This window comes from Telmatherina bonti, assembly GCF_933228915.1.
Source record: "Telmatherina bonti genome assembly, chromosome: 12".
NCBI lineage: Eukaryota > Metazoa > Chordata > Actinopteri > Atheriniformes > Telmatherinidae > Telmatherina > Telmatherina bonti.
Genome location: NC_136610.1, coordinates 32,273,750 through 32,289,971, shown reverse-complemented (window position 1 = coordinate 32,289,971; position 16,222 = coordinate 32,273,750). Strand labels below are relative to the sequence as shown.

The 16,222-nt window shown below is 41.0% G+C and overlaps 1 protein-coding gene across 1 annotated transcript in view; it reads right to left on the bottom strand.

Moving 5' to 3' along the window:
- gria1a (glutamate receptor, ionotropic, AMPA 1a) overlaps positions 1-14,687 on the bottom strand; it is a gene marked incomplete at both ends in the record, with an annotated part of 79,696 nt that extends 65,009 nt beyond the window's left edge. Inside the window, 2 exons of the mRNA XM_079250362.1 lie at positions 14,310-14,444; positions 14,600-14,687. Coding sequence (XP_079106488.1) covers positions 14,310-14,444; positions 14,600-14,687 — 223 coding nt within the window. The remainder of the gene's footprint in view (positions 1-14,309; positions 14,445-14,599) is intronic.
- Positions 14,688-16,222: the final 1,535 nt, after the last annotated feature.

Here is a 16,222-nt window from a genome sequence, read left to right as displayed (position 1 = left end):
GAGTAGATAAAGTCTTAGAAAGCACATGGAAGAAGACCGTACACATGTGCACAAATCAGAAGTAGTTACCTGGATGCAGTTATTGCTGGACCTGAAGACACTGGATCCACGCAGGGGAAAAACATGTTAATGTCTGGAGGAATTTTGGAAACTGACAGTCATTGTCTCTTCACAACTGTGTTTGGAGTAGTTTTTATGCCCATTGTTACCACTAGATGTTAGTAATTCTTTCACAATGAACATTTAAACCTACAACAGTTTGAAATCTACAGTGTCTAGCCTGAGAAATGCCGTCCATTTCCGTGGAGGCTAAATAATCAAGAGGAGACTGGTTTAAGGCTTTGCTTTAAAATGATAATTACAGCTTTTTTCTCAATAACAACAATAGTGATTTGCAGAGGTTTCCAATAAACTGTGTCTCAGTTTGAGTAAAATCTCGTCAGCTACACAAGAATTTATGAGAATCACGGTTTTTGCCAGGAAGCCACTTAAGAGGTTTTTTGGGATTTTATACTTGCTGCCACAGCTTTTCTTTTTTTTTTTTTTTTTTTATTTTCCTCATCATCATTTTCCTTTTTCTAAAACTTTTAAATTTGCTGTAATTTGTTCCATACCGCAACATCTTTACCAGAAATGAACTGATAACATGACCCACCATGAATAAAGTGTTTCCATCACACTTTTATGATATACTTCTATATCGAAATGTCTAGAAAAAAACCACCTCATGAGAAAATAAATACTTTTCAGCAATATTTGAGACATTTTTTGTGTTTTTTTTTTTCTTTTGTTTCCATTAGCTTTTTTTTATTGCAGTATTTAGGCATTAATCTAGATGTAATAGATTGTCTAGGGTGAAAGAGCAGCTTGTGTCTATGATCATTTTAAATGGTTGTTTTGCATTTTTGACTGTTATTTGTGAACTAATCTAGACTTTAGAGAACATTTGACACTTGTACAAAGAAAAGGTTTTTAGATCCAGATCAAAAATTCACAAACCCTCCACAATAATTAGGCAATTTGTGTTTTTTTTTCCATATAAAACTGATCAAAAAGCAGTCAGGTCACCATGTATATATAATTTACTAAGCTAGCTGGTTATGAAATTGCAAGATATGCACCCACAGGCTCTCTGGAAAATATCTTTTTTAAAATATGGCCGGCATGAAAGCAGCTGGGAGATCGCTGTTACGTCAGGCAGTAATATACACCACCTTACAAGGAAAGCAGCTCATTCAATCAACCACAGAGCACGCTGAGGGGAGATAAACACATGTGACACTAGACACTGGAAGACGCACACAGTTATACCCCACTCAGTCACCCATGGCTAATAACTGCCAGATAATGCATGTAATAAAGAATAGAGACAATATTGTGGTCCCACGGGCCCCATCCATCTTCTAATCAGCTATGGTAATGAAAGACTCAGCACAAGAAGCAAATAACTGGTCACACATAGAAATATACAAGTGCTCAGAGCTAGTCTTCACTCTAAGGGTACAGATGCTCCATCCACCCACCTCAACACCCCTCTCAATGGTTTCGACTAGACAGCATTTCACACAGTTTGTGCTGGCAAAGAATCCCTCAGGTTTTTGGTGGGGGTGGCCTACTCTGCGGGCCCTCCAACACAGCATGACTCACAGTCCAATCAATCTCCCTCTGCACAAAGGACAGGGAGCAGGGGACTGAAACACATCTCCAAAAAGGATCTGCATGAAAGTCCCCACACAGGACCGAGTAGGAGGTTTCCAGAATCTCCTGCAAAAATGTATTTACATCAACAAGCACGTCCGGCGATAATGTGTCAACGTAACAGGAAGAGATTATTTAATCTGTAGAGATTCCAGCAAGAAACTGCATAGGGAAAAATGAAAAACATGTTTTTAAGTTGTTTTTTTTTTCTTTTTAAAATGGTAAGTTTTGCCTCACTGCCTTCCCATCTTTCTAATGTAGCCATATGCCCCGTGGAGTGCTGCGCTCCGGGGAGGAGTGCCTGCCCTTCCCTGGTATAAACAGCTTTAGCTCTTCGAGCTCAAGTGAGATTTACCGTCTGTGTGAGAGCAATAAAACTGCATTCATGACACTGTTGTTCCGGGTGTTTGTGGCAAATAAAAAGGAGAAAATGGAGGAAAATAAGACAGAAGGAAAAAAGAACCAGGTGAGTCAAAGACAGAAAATAAAACAGGTTGAGAGAAACACAAAGAGAAGTCAGTGTGGAAATGCTGAACTTGTATGCGTCACTCCCAGGGGAATGGAAGTCATCATCGCAAGCTGAGCAACCAAACAGCTCGGACTATAAGTCATAGAGTTTCGGACACTCCTGAGAGATTGCATTACTTGAAAAGAGGGTAATGGAAGGTTAATAAGGATGAGCCCAAAAGCAAGTGAGCCTTGAACATGTAGGTGATGGCGGACAGAATGTGGAGAATCAGAAGCATTAGTGCCTGTGAGAGTAGATGACAGAGAGAAAACAAAGGGAGCAGATGCCAGCCTAGCAGTGGGAAACACATCGACCACACAGTGAAATCGAGATCTCTTTCATTTCCTCTAAGTAATAAAACAATGGCGCTGCATCGCCTCATTAAATGGGTAATCAAGGATGTGAGAGCACTCCCCTCAGCTCTGAATATCTTTCTCTCTCTCTCTCTCTTCCCATGTCTCACTCTCTATGCCATTGTCTCTCATCTTCACCGTTTCTCACCACGTTTCCAATCTGCTTTGCTGTGAGGCCCCGCCGCCTGCTGAATAAACGCTTACCTGGGCAGCGGGTCAGGAACACAGCCCAGACCAGCTCATGTTAGGGGGTATGGAAACTCCAATTATCTCCTTAACGATCATCCCTTCGCAATTATCCCCCCATCTGGGTATGAGTGTCGACAGGTGCAGAGGGACGATCCTGCTCACACACTTTTGTTTCTCTGACAGAGGAAGTGATGGAGGTGGGTATGCAGAGGAAAGCGGAGCCAAAAACGCAAAACGCAGGTTCATTCCCAAAGTCAATGAATTGTCTTCAACACTTTTTGGATGAGAAAGTTTAAAGGTATGGGAGGTGGAAAAACGGTTGGAGCAAGCTACATTTTTAAAATACAGAAGTGAATAACAATTCCTCCAATGCACAAAAAATGCAGTGCTTGAAGAGGGATTGACAAATGGCAGCTGACCTTGACAAACATTTTCCTATCTGATTGTTTATAAGGGGCTGATCAAAACGATTGGATGGTGGATGGGGTCTGTTCTACATATTTTTGTGTTAGAGCATTTAACTAATTGGCTACAATCAGGGTGTGAAGGAGATTTTAAGCAATACAGTAAAAACATGCTTCTGGAAAACAAGTGACTTCCTACTAAGGAAAACTGGTTGAAAGGAACTATCGTTAGTGGAATATATTTGTGATATTGAACAAAATAATCAAAAAAGTTCCTCAGAATTCAACATGATGCCATGTGAAAGTATTATCATCAGCCAATAGTTGAGAAAAAACTTGAACATTGAATCATTTGAAAAGCCAGATTCTAGGAAAACACAGTAATTTAATAATGAATTATTGCATTTATTACTGATTAATTCTGTAAACAAATTATTGCTTGTGACAGAATTTGGCCACTATATTGGGAAAGTCTGTTTCAGGCTGTTTTCATGTTCATTTTGTTTTTTGTTTTATATATAATTTGTTTTATGCCAATTTACACTACAGTGTTAATACATGTAATTTCCATGCTATTTAACAGAGAATATGCCAATTTTATAACCTATAAATATTAAGTAGAATCAGCATTCATAAAAGGAGATGTTCATTCACTTGTGAAATAATCAGCTGGGAGAAAGAAAAAAAGACAAAACAAACACAGAAATAAACAACATGGGAACATTCTCAACTGTATTTCCTTGAGGGGGTCACAAACCAGTGGTCTGGGTGGAGACACAGGATCCTGAGTGATATAAACCAGAAGCTGGTAAAATTCTCAAAATGTTTTAACATTTTTATCTAATCTGAGATGGAATCATCTTTTATTAAAGAAGAAATCAGCCTCATCTATAATTCTTATCAGCTGGAACCTTTAATTCATGTACTGGACCAATGAGCAGCCTTTATAATCCAGCTTCCATTAACAAGGAAAATTGCATGTTATGTGAATGTCTTAACATGCTTTTTGTGGAAAATTTAGTGAACATCTGTAATTTCACCACTACATATCACAGATTAGTGTAAGTGCAGTTACTTTTTTGTTGCAGAACAGTCGTCTTTCCATAAGTCTGCACTCTAAATCTCTCCTACCCTCTTTCCTTAACCTCATAATGCATGCAGATTTGAATGTGTGGAGCTCATTTATGTGCAAAAACGGATGTTTGGTCACCTGCAATTTATTCAGAGAACTGCTCAGACAACTAGGTGGAGACAAAAAATAGGTCTGTCCAAAGAAGCTGCCAAAGGAAAAGTTTGCAAAAATATAAGGAGGAAAAACAAAAAAAAAGTAGAGAAAAGAAAGTTCTAACTTAGTTTACAACAACAGTGTGATTTCTGTAAAACAAGTCAGTCATGCTGCAGAGATGTTTCATTTTACAGTTTTTAATGTCAAACATTTCTAACCAATGGTCCGCAGCATTTTCATACCCCCCTACAGAATCAGCACATTTAGCTCGGAGCCAATGGAGCGCATCAATTAATGTAGCTGGTACTGCAAAGGAAAATCATTTTTCCAAAAGGGTGGAGAAATTACGACATGGACAAGGTGCACTTTTACTTATGGAGTGCATGCTTTGCAGTGGGAAATGAGCTCTCTTAAATGAGCAAGTCAGGTTGCAAATTTACCACAAATGCAGACTACAAAATTCGTAAAGCCTCTCCCCACATCCATCAACTCCTTGGCATGGCAGTGGCTCGCAATCTCGAGTCTTCCCGCAAGAATGCAAGGATGCCCTTTCCTCTATTTTCCAGTCATTTTGTGGTTTCCACCCTGCTGCATTCCTTTTATATATGTACACTATTAGATTTATTGATGATCAAAACATAATTTTGGCATATGAAATAATATTACCAACAGTCCACTATTATTTAAAAACATAGCAACCTTGGTACAGTTTTATGTTTTTGTTTGTATCTCAACAATGAATCAAACAACATAAGTATATTTACAACCAAGTGGAATGTACTTAGAATTAAAATAAAGATCGGGTACGCTAGGCCTAGCTGCTCTTTCAACATGTGCAAAATTACACAATGTTTTCTTTAGTGAAGGGTTTTTTTTATGTTATAATGTGTATATGTTATGTTATTATATAAATATAATCACATTGGTTATTAATAATGTTTAACAATTTCTCCATGGTGCAGTGGTAAAGAACCCTTTTGAAAACTCCTGTGTCCACATGTTCTTCCAGATCACTCCCATAATGGAATAGAATCTAAGTCAGACTATGACCCATTCTCGTGCCAAAAATCTGTCCAGTAGTTTTTTGGGGGGTTTTTTTGCCTAAAGTTGCAAACAAACAGACAGACAGACATACAGACAGTCAAACAGATAAACAAGGGCAAAACCTACTTGGTGGATCTAAACAAACATCAAGCAAATTAAGCCTTTAAAATCCCAGAAGAGAAGCTCTCTGCTCTTGGACGTTTTGTGAATCTGTGAAACATCTCTGACGTACAGATCTCACACCACTTTAAATAAATGACACTTTTTTAGGCTGGTCTGAGATCTGGCTGAGGAAAAACAGATCAGAGTTCCCAAAATGAGAAGCAGGTTTTAATTATTTCCATCACTTTCAAGTTAAAGTTGTCAACAGCGATAATTTTCTAAGTTCATTTGTCCAAACTATGAATGATTAATCAGATGTACATTGATGTAGTTCTGAGAACTCCAGGTGAGCGACGTCTCAGCTGCAGCATCGTATCAGTGTATCAGTTAATCTCAGCTATAAAAGATTATAGAAATCATGAACTTAATATCACTGTAGCTCTGCAAAAAAGTGTGTGTCAAGTGACTGTTTCTTGTGAAACTTCTGCTTCCGAGCCTCCGCAGTACGCGGCTCGAGCTGTTACCACATTTGCATCGGTGCAAATAGCATGTCAGCTATATGTTTAACGAAATAAGGAATGTTTTTCATTTCCCCGCTGGTCTTCTGCAGGTTATTACCTTATGAAGATTTAACAAGCAAGCTAACGGCAGCACAGTCATCTCCACTGACAAGTGATAGTCGTATGTGTTCCTCTTCTACTAAGTATCCAAGATAGAGCTTATGCAAGTCAGAGTTGTAGGAATTGAACACACACACAAATCTGAACCACAAATCAACCACCTAAAGTTCTGGTTTAAGGGCACTTTGTCATAATCCTGGTGATATTCTGACATCATAAGATCAGGACACCACCTAACAACAGAAGTTATTGCTGTACTGAGGTACATACACCACTCTGGCTTTTCTTTCAATACATTGTTAAGATGGAGGAATTCCCATTGTATAATTCTACTTAAATATCCTACATTCATGATATAATACCAGTTTAGTATCAACATTTTGCGAGAAACTGTGACAAAATTTACTTGTAAAGGTGACGGCGCGTACGACAGAAAAGAAAATAAGAAATACACAGAAAATAACACAGCTCAAGAAGAATACATTTGAAAAACTATCTGACAAGAGTCATGTATATATCATGTGGAGCAACATTACTGTGTTAAAGGTGTGTAGATGGATGTGAAATAAGAAAACTCCTAACTCTTGATCCATTTGTAAAAGTGTATAAAAGAACATTTACAGCAACATGTGGAGAAGATTAGCAAATGCAAAGCTTTGCAAACTATCCATCTGTAAACATGCCTGTCATTGTGCAGAGCATATAACACACTGATGCACTTAAATTGTGTAAGCAGAGAATTAAGTTGTTCCAATTATAATATATGTTCTGTAACTGCTTGTAAAAATATTTCACAATCAGTTTTCAAAAAGCTTAAATGTAATGTGTATTGACTAATGTTCACTTGTTCATAATGCGTAACGATAATATGCTTTATTCCTTGTTTTATTGTTCGCTGCTCCAACTTTCAGCAACTGTTGAGGGTCTGGTATGAAAGCAGGTCAGTCATTTAGTACTGTAAACATCTGCGCGAGCATCCTGACAACAACAGCTTTGTGCTGTCACCATCAGAGCAGTTGCATAATGTCACACTGTCTTATATCCATGTAGGCTTTGTTATCTCATTAAAGTACACAGAAGCTCCCAAGATGTAGTCTGTGACAAAAGAGGGGACTCTGCTTCTGTCTTTGCTGTAAAAAACATGACAGCTGCCATCATCAGACGCTCGTGCCTCCACCCTGCAGCACGAATCCTGGTCCTCTTCTCAAAACACGCATTTTCTAATTGCCAGTCCAACACATTTCAGGCCGAGACCTCCAATTCCCCGCTGTCATTACCTCCAGAGACAGCAGATTCTTGCTTTAAGTACTTGATGAGCATATATAAATACAGAAGATGATTCAAAACAGGCTTACAAAACCAACCAGGACAACAAACAAACAAGTGTGGACACAAGCACTACGGGATGTGTGTGTGCTCTTTATGGGCTAAATGAAATGCATGATTAAGATATGTTTCTCATCTTCACAACAGAATTACCAAACCATGAGGCGCTGGATGGCCATTGGGGGCTACTTTAATGTGACAAATGGTTCTTACAAAATGATAGTATGAAATTGTGGGGAGATTAGGTGACAGGTTGCTTATTTTCTTTCTCTTTTCCTTCCTGCCCCAATATGTGCACCCCTTCCACTATTATTCTACAAAACAATACAAACACACACACACACACACAAGACACAGAAACAATCTCCATCTCTCTTCTGCTCCACAGTCTATCACTCCACAGCATGGGGAGTTTTGGCTGATCTACATTGATTGCTATGGGCCATTCCCCGATCCCTGGCTCTCTGTTGGAAAAAATAAAGAATAAATCCAAGCTTTCGCATTCATCAAGCCAACACCTGCCAGAGCCAAACCCAAGAGAACTTCCGTCACTTTCTTTTCCCATTTTTTTTCTCCACACTAACCCATTCTTAGTTTTCTTCTCAACAAGTAACTGTCATGTCCCAAGCTGTCAGGAGGGACTGGTGCCTCCTATTTGTCTCCTGTTTTATATAACAAATTGAAAGCTCTGAAATTCTTTGAAACATACAAGATGTGTGGAAGTCAGTGACCACAGCTGCACCTTAGTGACTACCACAATGGCTATAGGAGCCGATTTCTATAACTGTGTTTCTCATTGGTGCTGTTAGAAGGCGCTGTATTGTTACCTGGGTAGGTGATGCATATAGGGGGAACACGTCACTAGTTTGGTAGATGTTTGGCCTGTAAGGCAAATGGTTTTTGACCGCAGGGTGCGACGTGTAAATGCCACAAGATTATTGCAGATGGAATAAAAGATGGATGAACCTGAAACCAAAGCAATCTGAGTGAAATCAATCACGGTAACGCGGCGCGTCAAAACACTCTCAGGCCAAGATATCTCAGTAGCTTTGATTAGACTTAGCTCCTTCAATGGCTAAACAATAGTATACAACGCCTCAGAGCTTCACTGACACCAGCCACGGGGCTTAAAATGGCAGCTTAGCCTCCCACCGTCCTCATCCTCTCAGGTTAATGCTTTCACACAAACAATCACTCCAATCTGGGGTATAGTTTGGCCCCAGGGGGGATGAAAATGAGTGAGGTAAAATAACTGTATAGAAAACACACACACGTGTATACACGTGTATAAATATATACATACATATATATATATATATGTATATATATATATATATATATATATATATATATATATATATATATATATATATATATATATATATATATATATATATATACATGTGTGTGTGTGTGTACGTGTGTCTGTGTGTGTGTGTGTCTACCACAATAGAAAAAAATCTCTCTTAGAGAAAACTTTATTTTTCACCTTCTCCAGGCAGATCCTACGGAGAGTTGAGTGTTTCCAAGCATTAAAGTGGTTAACAGAGTCAGTTCAATTCCCTTTTTTTTCTGCCAGGTTTTTATTACATATTTATGCTTATAAATCCGTGGAGTGATAGCTTTGGATGTGCTGCATTGAATAATACATTAAATGCTGCACAATAACAAGCTCCGTTTCTTGTTAGCTTTTGTGCGTGCACACAAGTGTGGAACCACAAATTTCACCGAGCAATCACACGAGCGAGCACACGTCTCTGTTTAGCTGATGAGGAAAACCTGCGCCTGGCAAGCATTACAAGACACTCAGGGTAGCATGTTTTATTTATGTATGTTAAAATGTGGCTTCTTTTTATTGAATTATAGCTTATAAGAAAAAACTTCATCCCTAACTTCCAAAGACATATTTCTATAGTGGCTTGAAAGAGATTAAGTTTTAACAGGTTAAAGAAAAAGAAAAAAAGAAAAAATAGGGATTTTGGGAGCTACACTAAAAGTTTACACAGGAATAATTCCTCCTAAATTCAACTCATCCAATCTGTAAGGTTATTAACTTTATTATTTGTCTTGATTTAACCAGCTTCACAGCAATAATAAACTTATTTTTAAGCATGAGAGCTCATACTTTTGTTAAGTTGGACTTTTTGGTTAATTCTTCTGACAATTCTTCTTCTCTGCTTGAAAAAGTTCAATCGCTTAAAGCACATATAGCACATGAGAAAAAGGTGGCAACAGTTTCATTCACCAGCTGTTGACGTCTAGAATAAGCCTCATTTAACACTCTCTTGGTGGTTGGTTCTCTTGGTGCATTGTTTGTTACTGCTTTTAAAGTCTTCTAAAATGAGGAAAATAACATCAGAGTTGCTAACTCACACACAAAACATGGCAGATTTAGCAAAAGTTAGCATGATAGAACAGTTTTGCAGCTCGTATTTGGCTTCTTTCCTTATAGCCACCAGATCTGGCCCGCATCGTCCTTCTCTTTCAGTCTCTTGGTCACACTTGGACCTTCCTTTATAACAAGTCTTACAGTTAATGGTCGTCTAGCCTTCCATTGGTTATCCAGCCATGGGAACATCCCATAATGTACTGAGCATTTCCTTTTAATTTCTCTGCTTGTTTTCCTCCATGTATAATATATATGACAGTATTGACATGATTAACATTATTTCTCCTTTGTTTTTCAGGTCTTCTGGGATAAAAACTGCAGTTCATGTCTATCTGTCTTTCCTGTCCTCTCCACCCCAACCAGTCGAGGCAAATGGCTGGCCTCCCTGAAACGGGTTCTGCCGGAGGTTTTGTCTTCCTGTTAAAACAGAGTTTTCCTTTTGACTATCGCTCAGGACAGGGGATTGGATTGAAGTCAACATTCGATGCAATCTGCTGGTTTCTCTTAGCTAGGCTCTTTCTTATGAATTGGCTTGAACTGATGTGTCTGTTATTATATTTTTCCTAACTTAACATGATTGGTTACAATTTACTTGGTATTTCCTGATTATTCACACAGAGTCTTGTTGTCTTACACCTCTGCATGCTTTTAAAGTAGACATGAGCATGCTATTGTCACCAGTAAACATATTCAGTGGCATTTAAGTAAATTTATGACATTATTAATGTTCCATATTGACAGCAAACCGCGCTGTTAGCTTCCAACAACACTTGACTTGATTTATCACATACGTTTGACAATCCCATGGACGTGCATCCGCTTGCATGCTCTGACTTTGTGCACATCCTGTCACTTGGTGGTAATTCATATGTGTCCTTTACGCATGCCTTAAAGAAAGCACACCCCACCCCCACCCTCATCTGTGCTGTATCGATTGGCTGGCCAAGCTTCTGTGCAGAGCTCCATTCATTGATTAAGGCTGCCTCATAGATCTTCTCCCAGACCTCTTTAACTGACCCTCACACACCCAAAGAAATACTGCTGCCAACATCAGTGTGACAACACAAATCGTCTTTTCCATGAGCTCTAATTAGTCCTAATGAGAGGCCTGTCTTCAGGATGGACATGGAAGCAAATGAGAGTTAGCAACTCGCTAAGCTAAAAAGTACATCTAGTTTCAAATTTCTACAATCTGACAGGTTGGATTTTGCTGCAAAGTGCAGCATTCAGCAGACAGGCCCAGGAATAGTCCAAGCTATCGCCACACGGCTGACATCAAAGGGAAAAGTAGATCATATAGGAATGAGCCTGCAGGTTTTGACATAAAGCTACTGAATCAGTGACGTCTGTATTATAGCTCGAATCAATAGCAGATTATGCTAATGTTAATCTAACTTCAGGGAACGGTGAGTAATGTTCCACACGTACAAACAGAATTTCCCGCAAGCAGCCTCACTGACAATGTGAACACAAAGGCACATATAGACAATGATCCCCAGTGGTTGACAACAAACACAAGCCGCTCATTGTTTGTATCCAACGTAGTTTATCTGGTCTCACTGTCCTCACCTTCACCTCTTCTCTAATGAACCCCCATGAAGATACACAAAACCCTCCAACCAAACAAAACTACACCACTACTCTTGGTCTTTTGGCAAGTGCCAGTTAGGTGCCATATGGTTTATATATATACTTATGTGTGTGTGTGTGTGTTGGTGCAGACTTGCTTCTGAGGAAGTGGCTGGTCATGAGAGCCAAATGATGAGCATCACCCTCATCCGGAGCTCCATTCATCCCTGTGCACAAGGGTCCATTCACCCTGCTGCTTTTCACACTCACGGACCCTCCGAGAGCGGGGAGGGGGGGGCAAGTTCCCACACTCACATGCTTACAGAGGTGAACTGTCACTCACTCAAGACATCCCACACAAAATGGGCACCCTGATGCGAGATCACGCACACACACTCACTTCTCCACATCTGCATACTAAAAAGAAACCGAGGAAAAAGGCTGCTTTTCTCATCTGACTCATTATAAACAAGCCCCAGAGCCCTACCTTTCCCCTTACAAACTCGTCTCTAAAGCCTCCACGTCCACATTCTGTTTTAGAACAAGTGACACGCAGCAGGACGAGCTGTCACTTTCATTTTTGCCATCTCCTTCCGTTTTGAATCTTTCTGACATGCTCTTACCACAACCCACCATCATAACTATGGACAGCAATGATGTGCCTGACATGGGGGGGGGATGTCAAATTGTGCATGGAAGGTTGACAGGGTGACTGGATGGAGAAAGCAGGGATGGAAATCTGTGGCTGTCTTTCCGCGCTACAAGTGACTGGATCTAACTAAGCTCCTGTGAAAGCTGAGAATTGGATGGATGAGAATTGCTTGTTCAAACAAACCATTTCAGGTGGTTTCCTGACAACGACTAGATCCAGATAATCGCCAGGCTGATAGAGAGGGAAAAAAAGTCTACATTTTTGCAAATTCTACCTCGTAACTTAATCAAAAAGAAGACGGAAAAAAAAAAAAATAGCATGAGGCAAAGCGTGCTGCATGTGTGCAGTTGGAGTTGTTCCTCAGCGGTCGACTGTGCTGATGTCCGTTCAGCGGCTGCACGCTGGGACAAAGACATTAATGTACCCCACCACCACCACTACCTGCCTCCCCGCTGCTACCAGCTCAGCATTTCATCCAGAGGAGAAATTCCTGCAAACATTCCCCAGCAGCCTGCCCCTCATCTCCGCGTCACACCGCCTTCTGAGCACAGGACTGTCTCATTAATGAGGGCATCTTGGGTGTGTTTACATTTCATTACACGGCTCTGCCTGGCTGGCCTAAATGGCTGTGAGGCGGGGAGAGTGTTTGTTGAGGTGTCATATGAGGACTTCACAGGTTTTGTGCTCCGCTTTTGTCCAAAACATGTCTGGGTAAAGCATGTGGTGTTGTAAAGACAGTGTTATTGCTGGAAAAATCTGGGCCGTTTCCAGGCAGACAAGGATAAATCAGCTTTTACAGGTAGCATTTAACACAGCTAAAGCTGAGTGTCTACAAAACTGCATCTGTGCTGTTGTGTGTTTTGCTTTATTTCAAATCTGATTTGAGACTCACAGCTGATTTGCACAGAACTGCTGCAACAGCAGTGGAAGGAAAAACCCGACTAAGAATGTCATTATCCATGAACTGTTTCTGTTTTTATAAAACAGCATTCCCCCCCCCCCCCCCCCCCCCCCCCCCCCTCTTCTTGGTAGCATCACCGACGGTGATGAACTAACAGCCAGTTTTTGAATTCCAAGGAGGATTCAGTGTGGCAGTGCCGTGTCTGAGAGCAGTGATGGAATGTCTGACACTAAAACACACACACACACACTGGGTGGAGAGACAAACGGACACAGTTGTCAAAGGGTATCTCCTGGAAGTGTGCGACTTCACTGAAGTGAGTGTGAGTCGAGGATAGAATGAGAAAAACATGGCTGAAAAGCCTCAAGGGCGACAGAAATCTTCCCCGAATACAAAGCAGGGATAAGTGCAGGGTTAAGGAAAGATTAAGCTTTTTAGACTTGACATTTCTTTTTTTTTTTTTTCTTTTTTTTTTCCCGTCTCTCTTTTCTGCAAAACTCATGGCACTGAGCTTTTGTTTGGCTGCCATAATGACACACATTATCACCCAGTGTGTATCCCACTGCAAGGGTTTAAAATGTTGCCAGCAAACCTTTGATTTCACTGCTAACCTGCTGCTTTGTTCCTTATATAAAATGCTGTTCGGGTTATATATCACATGCACCCACAGATTTCTCTGTCTGGATAAAATGGGGTCCAAAAAGTTGAAACATCTACCTTGCGCGTGCGTGTTAGCGCGTTTCTTTTCTGAAAGAGGGTTAAACCGTTTGTCTATTGCAAGAAAATGATCATGTGAAGCGTCCAGAGACGTTTTCTGTCTTTGTTTCGCATCGCATGGAAACGCTGATCTGAGCTCTGCCTGTTTTCTGCCTCGATCATGCTGAGAAAAAATAAATAAATAATAAAATATACAAAGAAAGGGAATGAAAAGCGCACTGGGCTCAGCAGTTGCTGTTTTATAATGCATATAGCTGTAAAAGCTGATGTTATATGACAGTTGGGTTCTTCCTCTGCTGCACAAGCTGGTTTTAAATCCCTTTTGCTACCTCTGCGCGCAAATCACGGCGCAATCACGCAGGGAAAAAGAAGTCCTTCGTGGCCCCACGCAACAGTTAATAAGATAACATGGCAACACTGGCGTTGCAGCAGGTCTCTAATGTGTGCAATTGTAGCCTAAACTGGCATATTTGCGCCAATCCATAGAGTTCCACACGCTCTTTCCAAAGTCCAACAGGCTGAATGCGCAGGTGGCGATCACGCACGCGATGATCAGGCAGAAGAGAGCTGTTAAAGCCAATCACGATCAGTTTCTATGAATATAATACTTACAGGCATATGTCATGGAGAAGCTATTCCCCATTTTGACCATGTCCACCTGCGGCACCAGTTTGGGGATGTCCTGGTGGTGGGAGAGGGCGAACCGAAACACCTCATATTCGTGCGAATCGGTGGGAAACAATCCTCCTGTTGAGCAGCAAGAAATCAGGAGTTCGTGTTAAGACACTCTAAACATGCAGAAAAGCAGGTTAAGCTCACACACAACCACAACACGGGCTCAAGTTGGAACAGAAGGTGTTTTTTGTGTGACCGGGGGGGCTGATGCGCGTCGCCATTCTCACCTATATTGATGTTACTTGGGAAACTTGAGCTCGAACCCAAGCACATCCCCAGTAAACTGGTGTAGAGGATGGTGAAGCTTCGCTGCATATTTCCGTTTGCATTGGCGAAGGGAAAAAGAGCCGAAATCCAAGCATAGGTTTGTCCGTGTGTGAAGTCAGATCCCCCCCACTGCGTCTCCTCCGCTCCTTCAGCCCCCCGTTAGAGCAGCATTTGCACCGACATCGATTCAACAGTGAGGCAATTATCGCAATGGCGAGAAGAGGCACCTTTCTCTCTCCTCTTTTCCCTCTCTCTGCTGATGCGCTCCTGTCCTTGGATGAGACAGAGAATGACTTCAGCAGGAGCCGCACTGCAAAAAATACACGAGTAAAAAAAAAAAGAAAAGAAAAAAACTGTTGAACCTTCATGAATATTTGAAATAATCCCCCCAATAAAGAAACTAGCACCGCGATTTAACTTATTTTTAGAAACTGCATGGAATTTGTATTATTACTATATTTTTTAACAAGAAAGAAAACATTGAAAAGAGTCTTACAGCAGCAACAAAATAAATTAAGAAACAAAAGAAAAAGAACGGTCTCAGAAGAAACAAGTGACAGTTCTCAATCCAACTCAAACCAACTCAAAGAAAAGTGATATTTCTCACTCATTACTTGTCTAATGAGCAGAAGACGATTATTTTTTGCAGTGTGCGCGTGCACACGTCGAGTCTCTGTGCCCCCGAGACGCACTGGATTCTTTGCAGAGTGGAGGATACAACTATTCACACATACACACACTCTATCTATCGATCTATCCATCTATCCATCTATCCATCCATCTATCTTTGAGACGATTATTCAAATGTACTCTCGTAATTATAGATAAAAACCTCCTCCCTCACCCACGCCCTCCCATCTCACAGGGTAGGGCAGGTGGCAGTTCATCTCTCATGCTCGGGTTCTCTACCATAATCCTGGGAGCTTGAGGGTCAGAGATGTCTGATGTTTCATCAGGTATCAGTTGGAGCCACTTCTCCAGTGTGGGGGACATGGCCCCCAGTGCTCCGATCACTATGGTTAATACTGTTGCTTTTTTCTCCAGTTCTTCCTTGAGGCCTTGGTAATTCTCCAGTTTCTCATGCTTCTTTTTCCTGATATTTCCGTCACTGGGGATGGATACATCGATCACTACAGCTTTCCTCTGCAGCTTATCCATGATCATTATGTCCGGTTGGTTGGCCACCACCATTTTATCTGTCTGGATCTGGACGTCCAAGAGGATCCTATAGCCCTCTCCTTCTCCAGCACCTTGGGGGGAGTTTCCCACTGGGACTTGGGGGGTCTCCATTCCATATTCTGCACAGATGTTCCTGTATACTATGCCATCTACTTGGTTATGGCGCTCCATGTATTCTTTGCCTGCCAGTATCTTGCACCCTGCTGTGAGGTGCTGGATTGTTTCAGGGGCTCCTTTGCATTGTCTGCACCTGGGATCCTGCCTGGTATGGTAGATCTGGGCCTCGATCGCTCTGGTGTTCAGGATTTGCTCCTGTGCTGCCATGATTAGTGCTTCTGGACTGTCCTTCAGTCCAGTCCTCTCCAGCCATTGATAGGACTTGTTTATATCAGCCACTTTGGTGA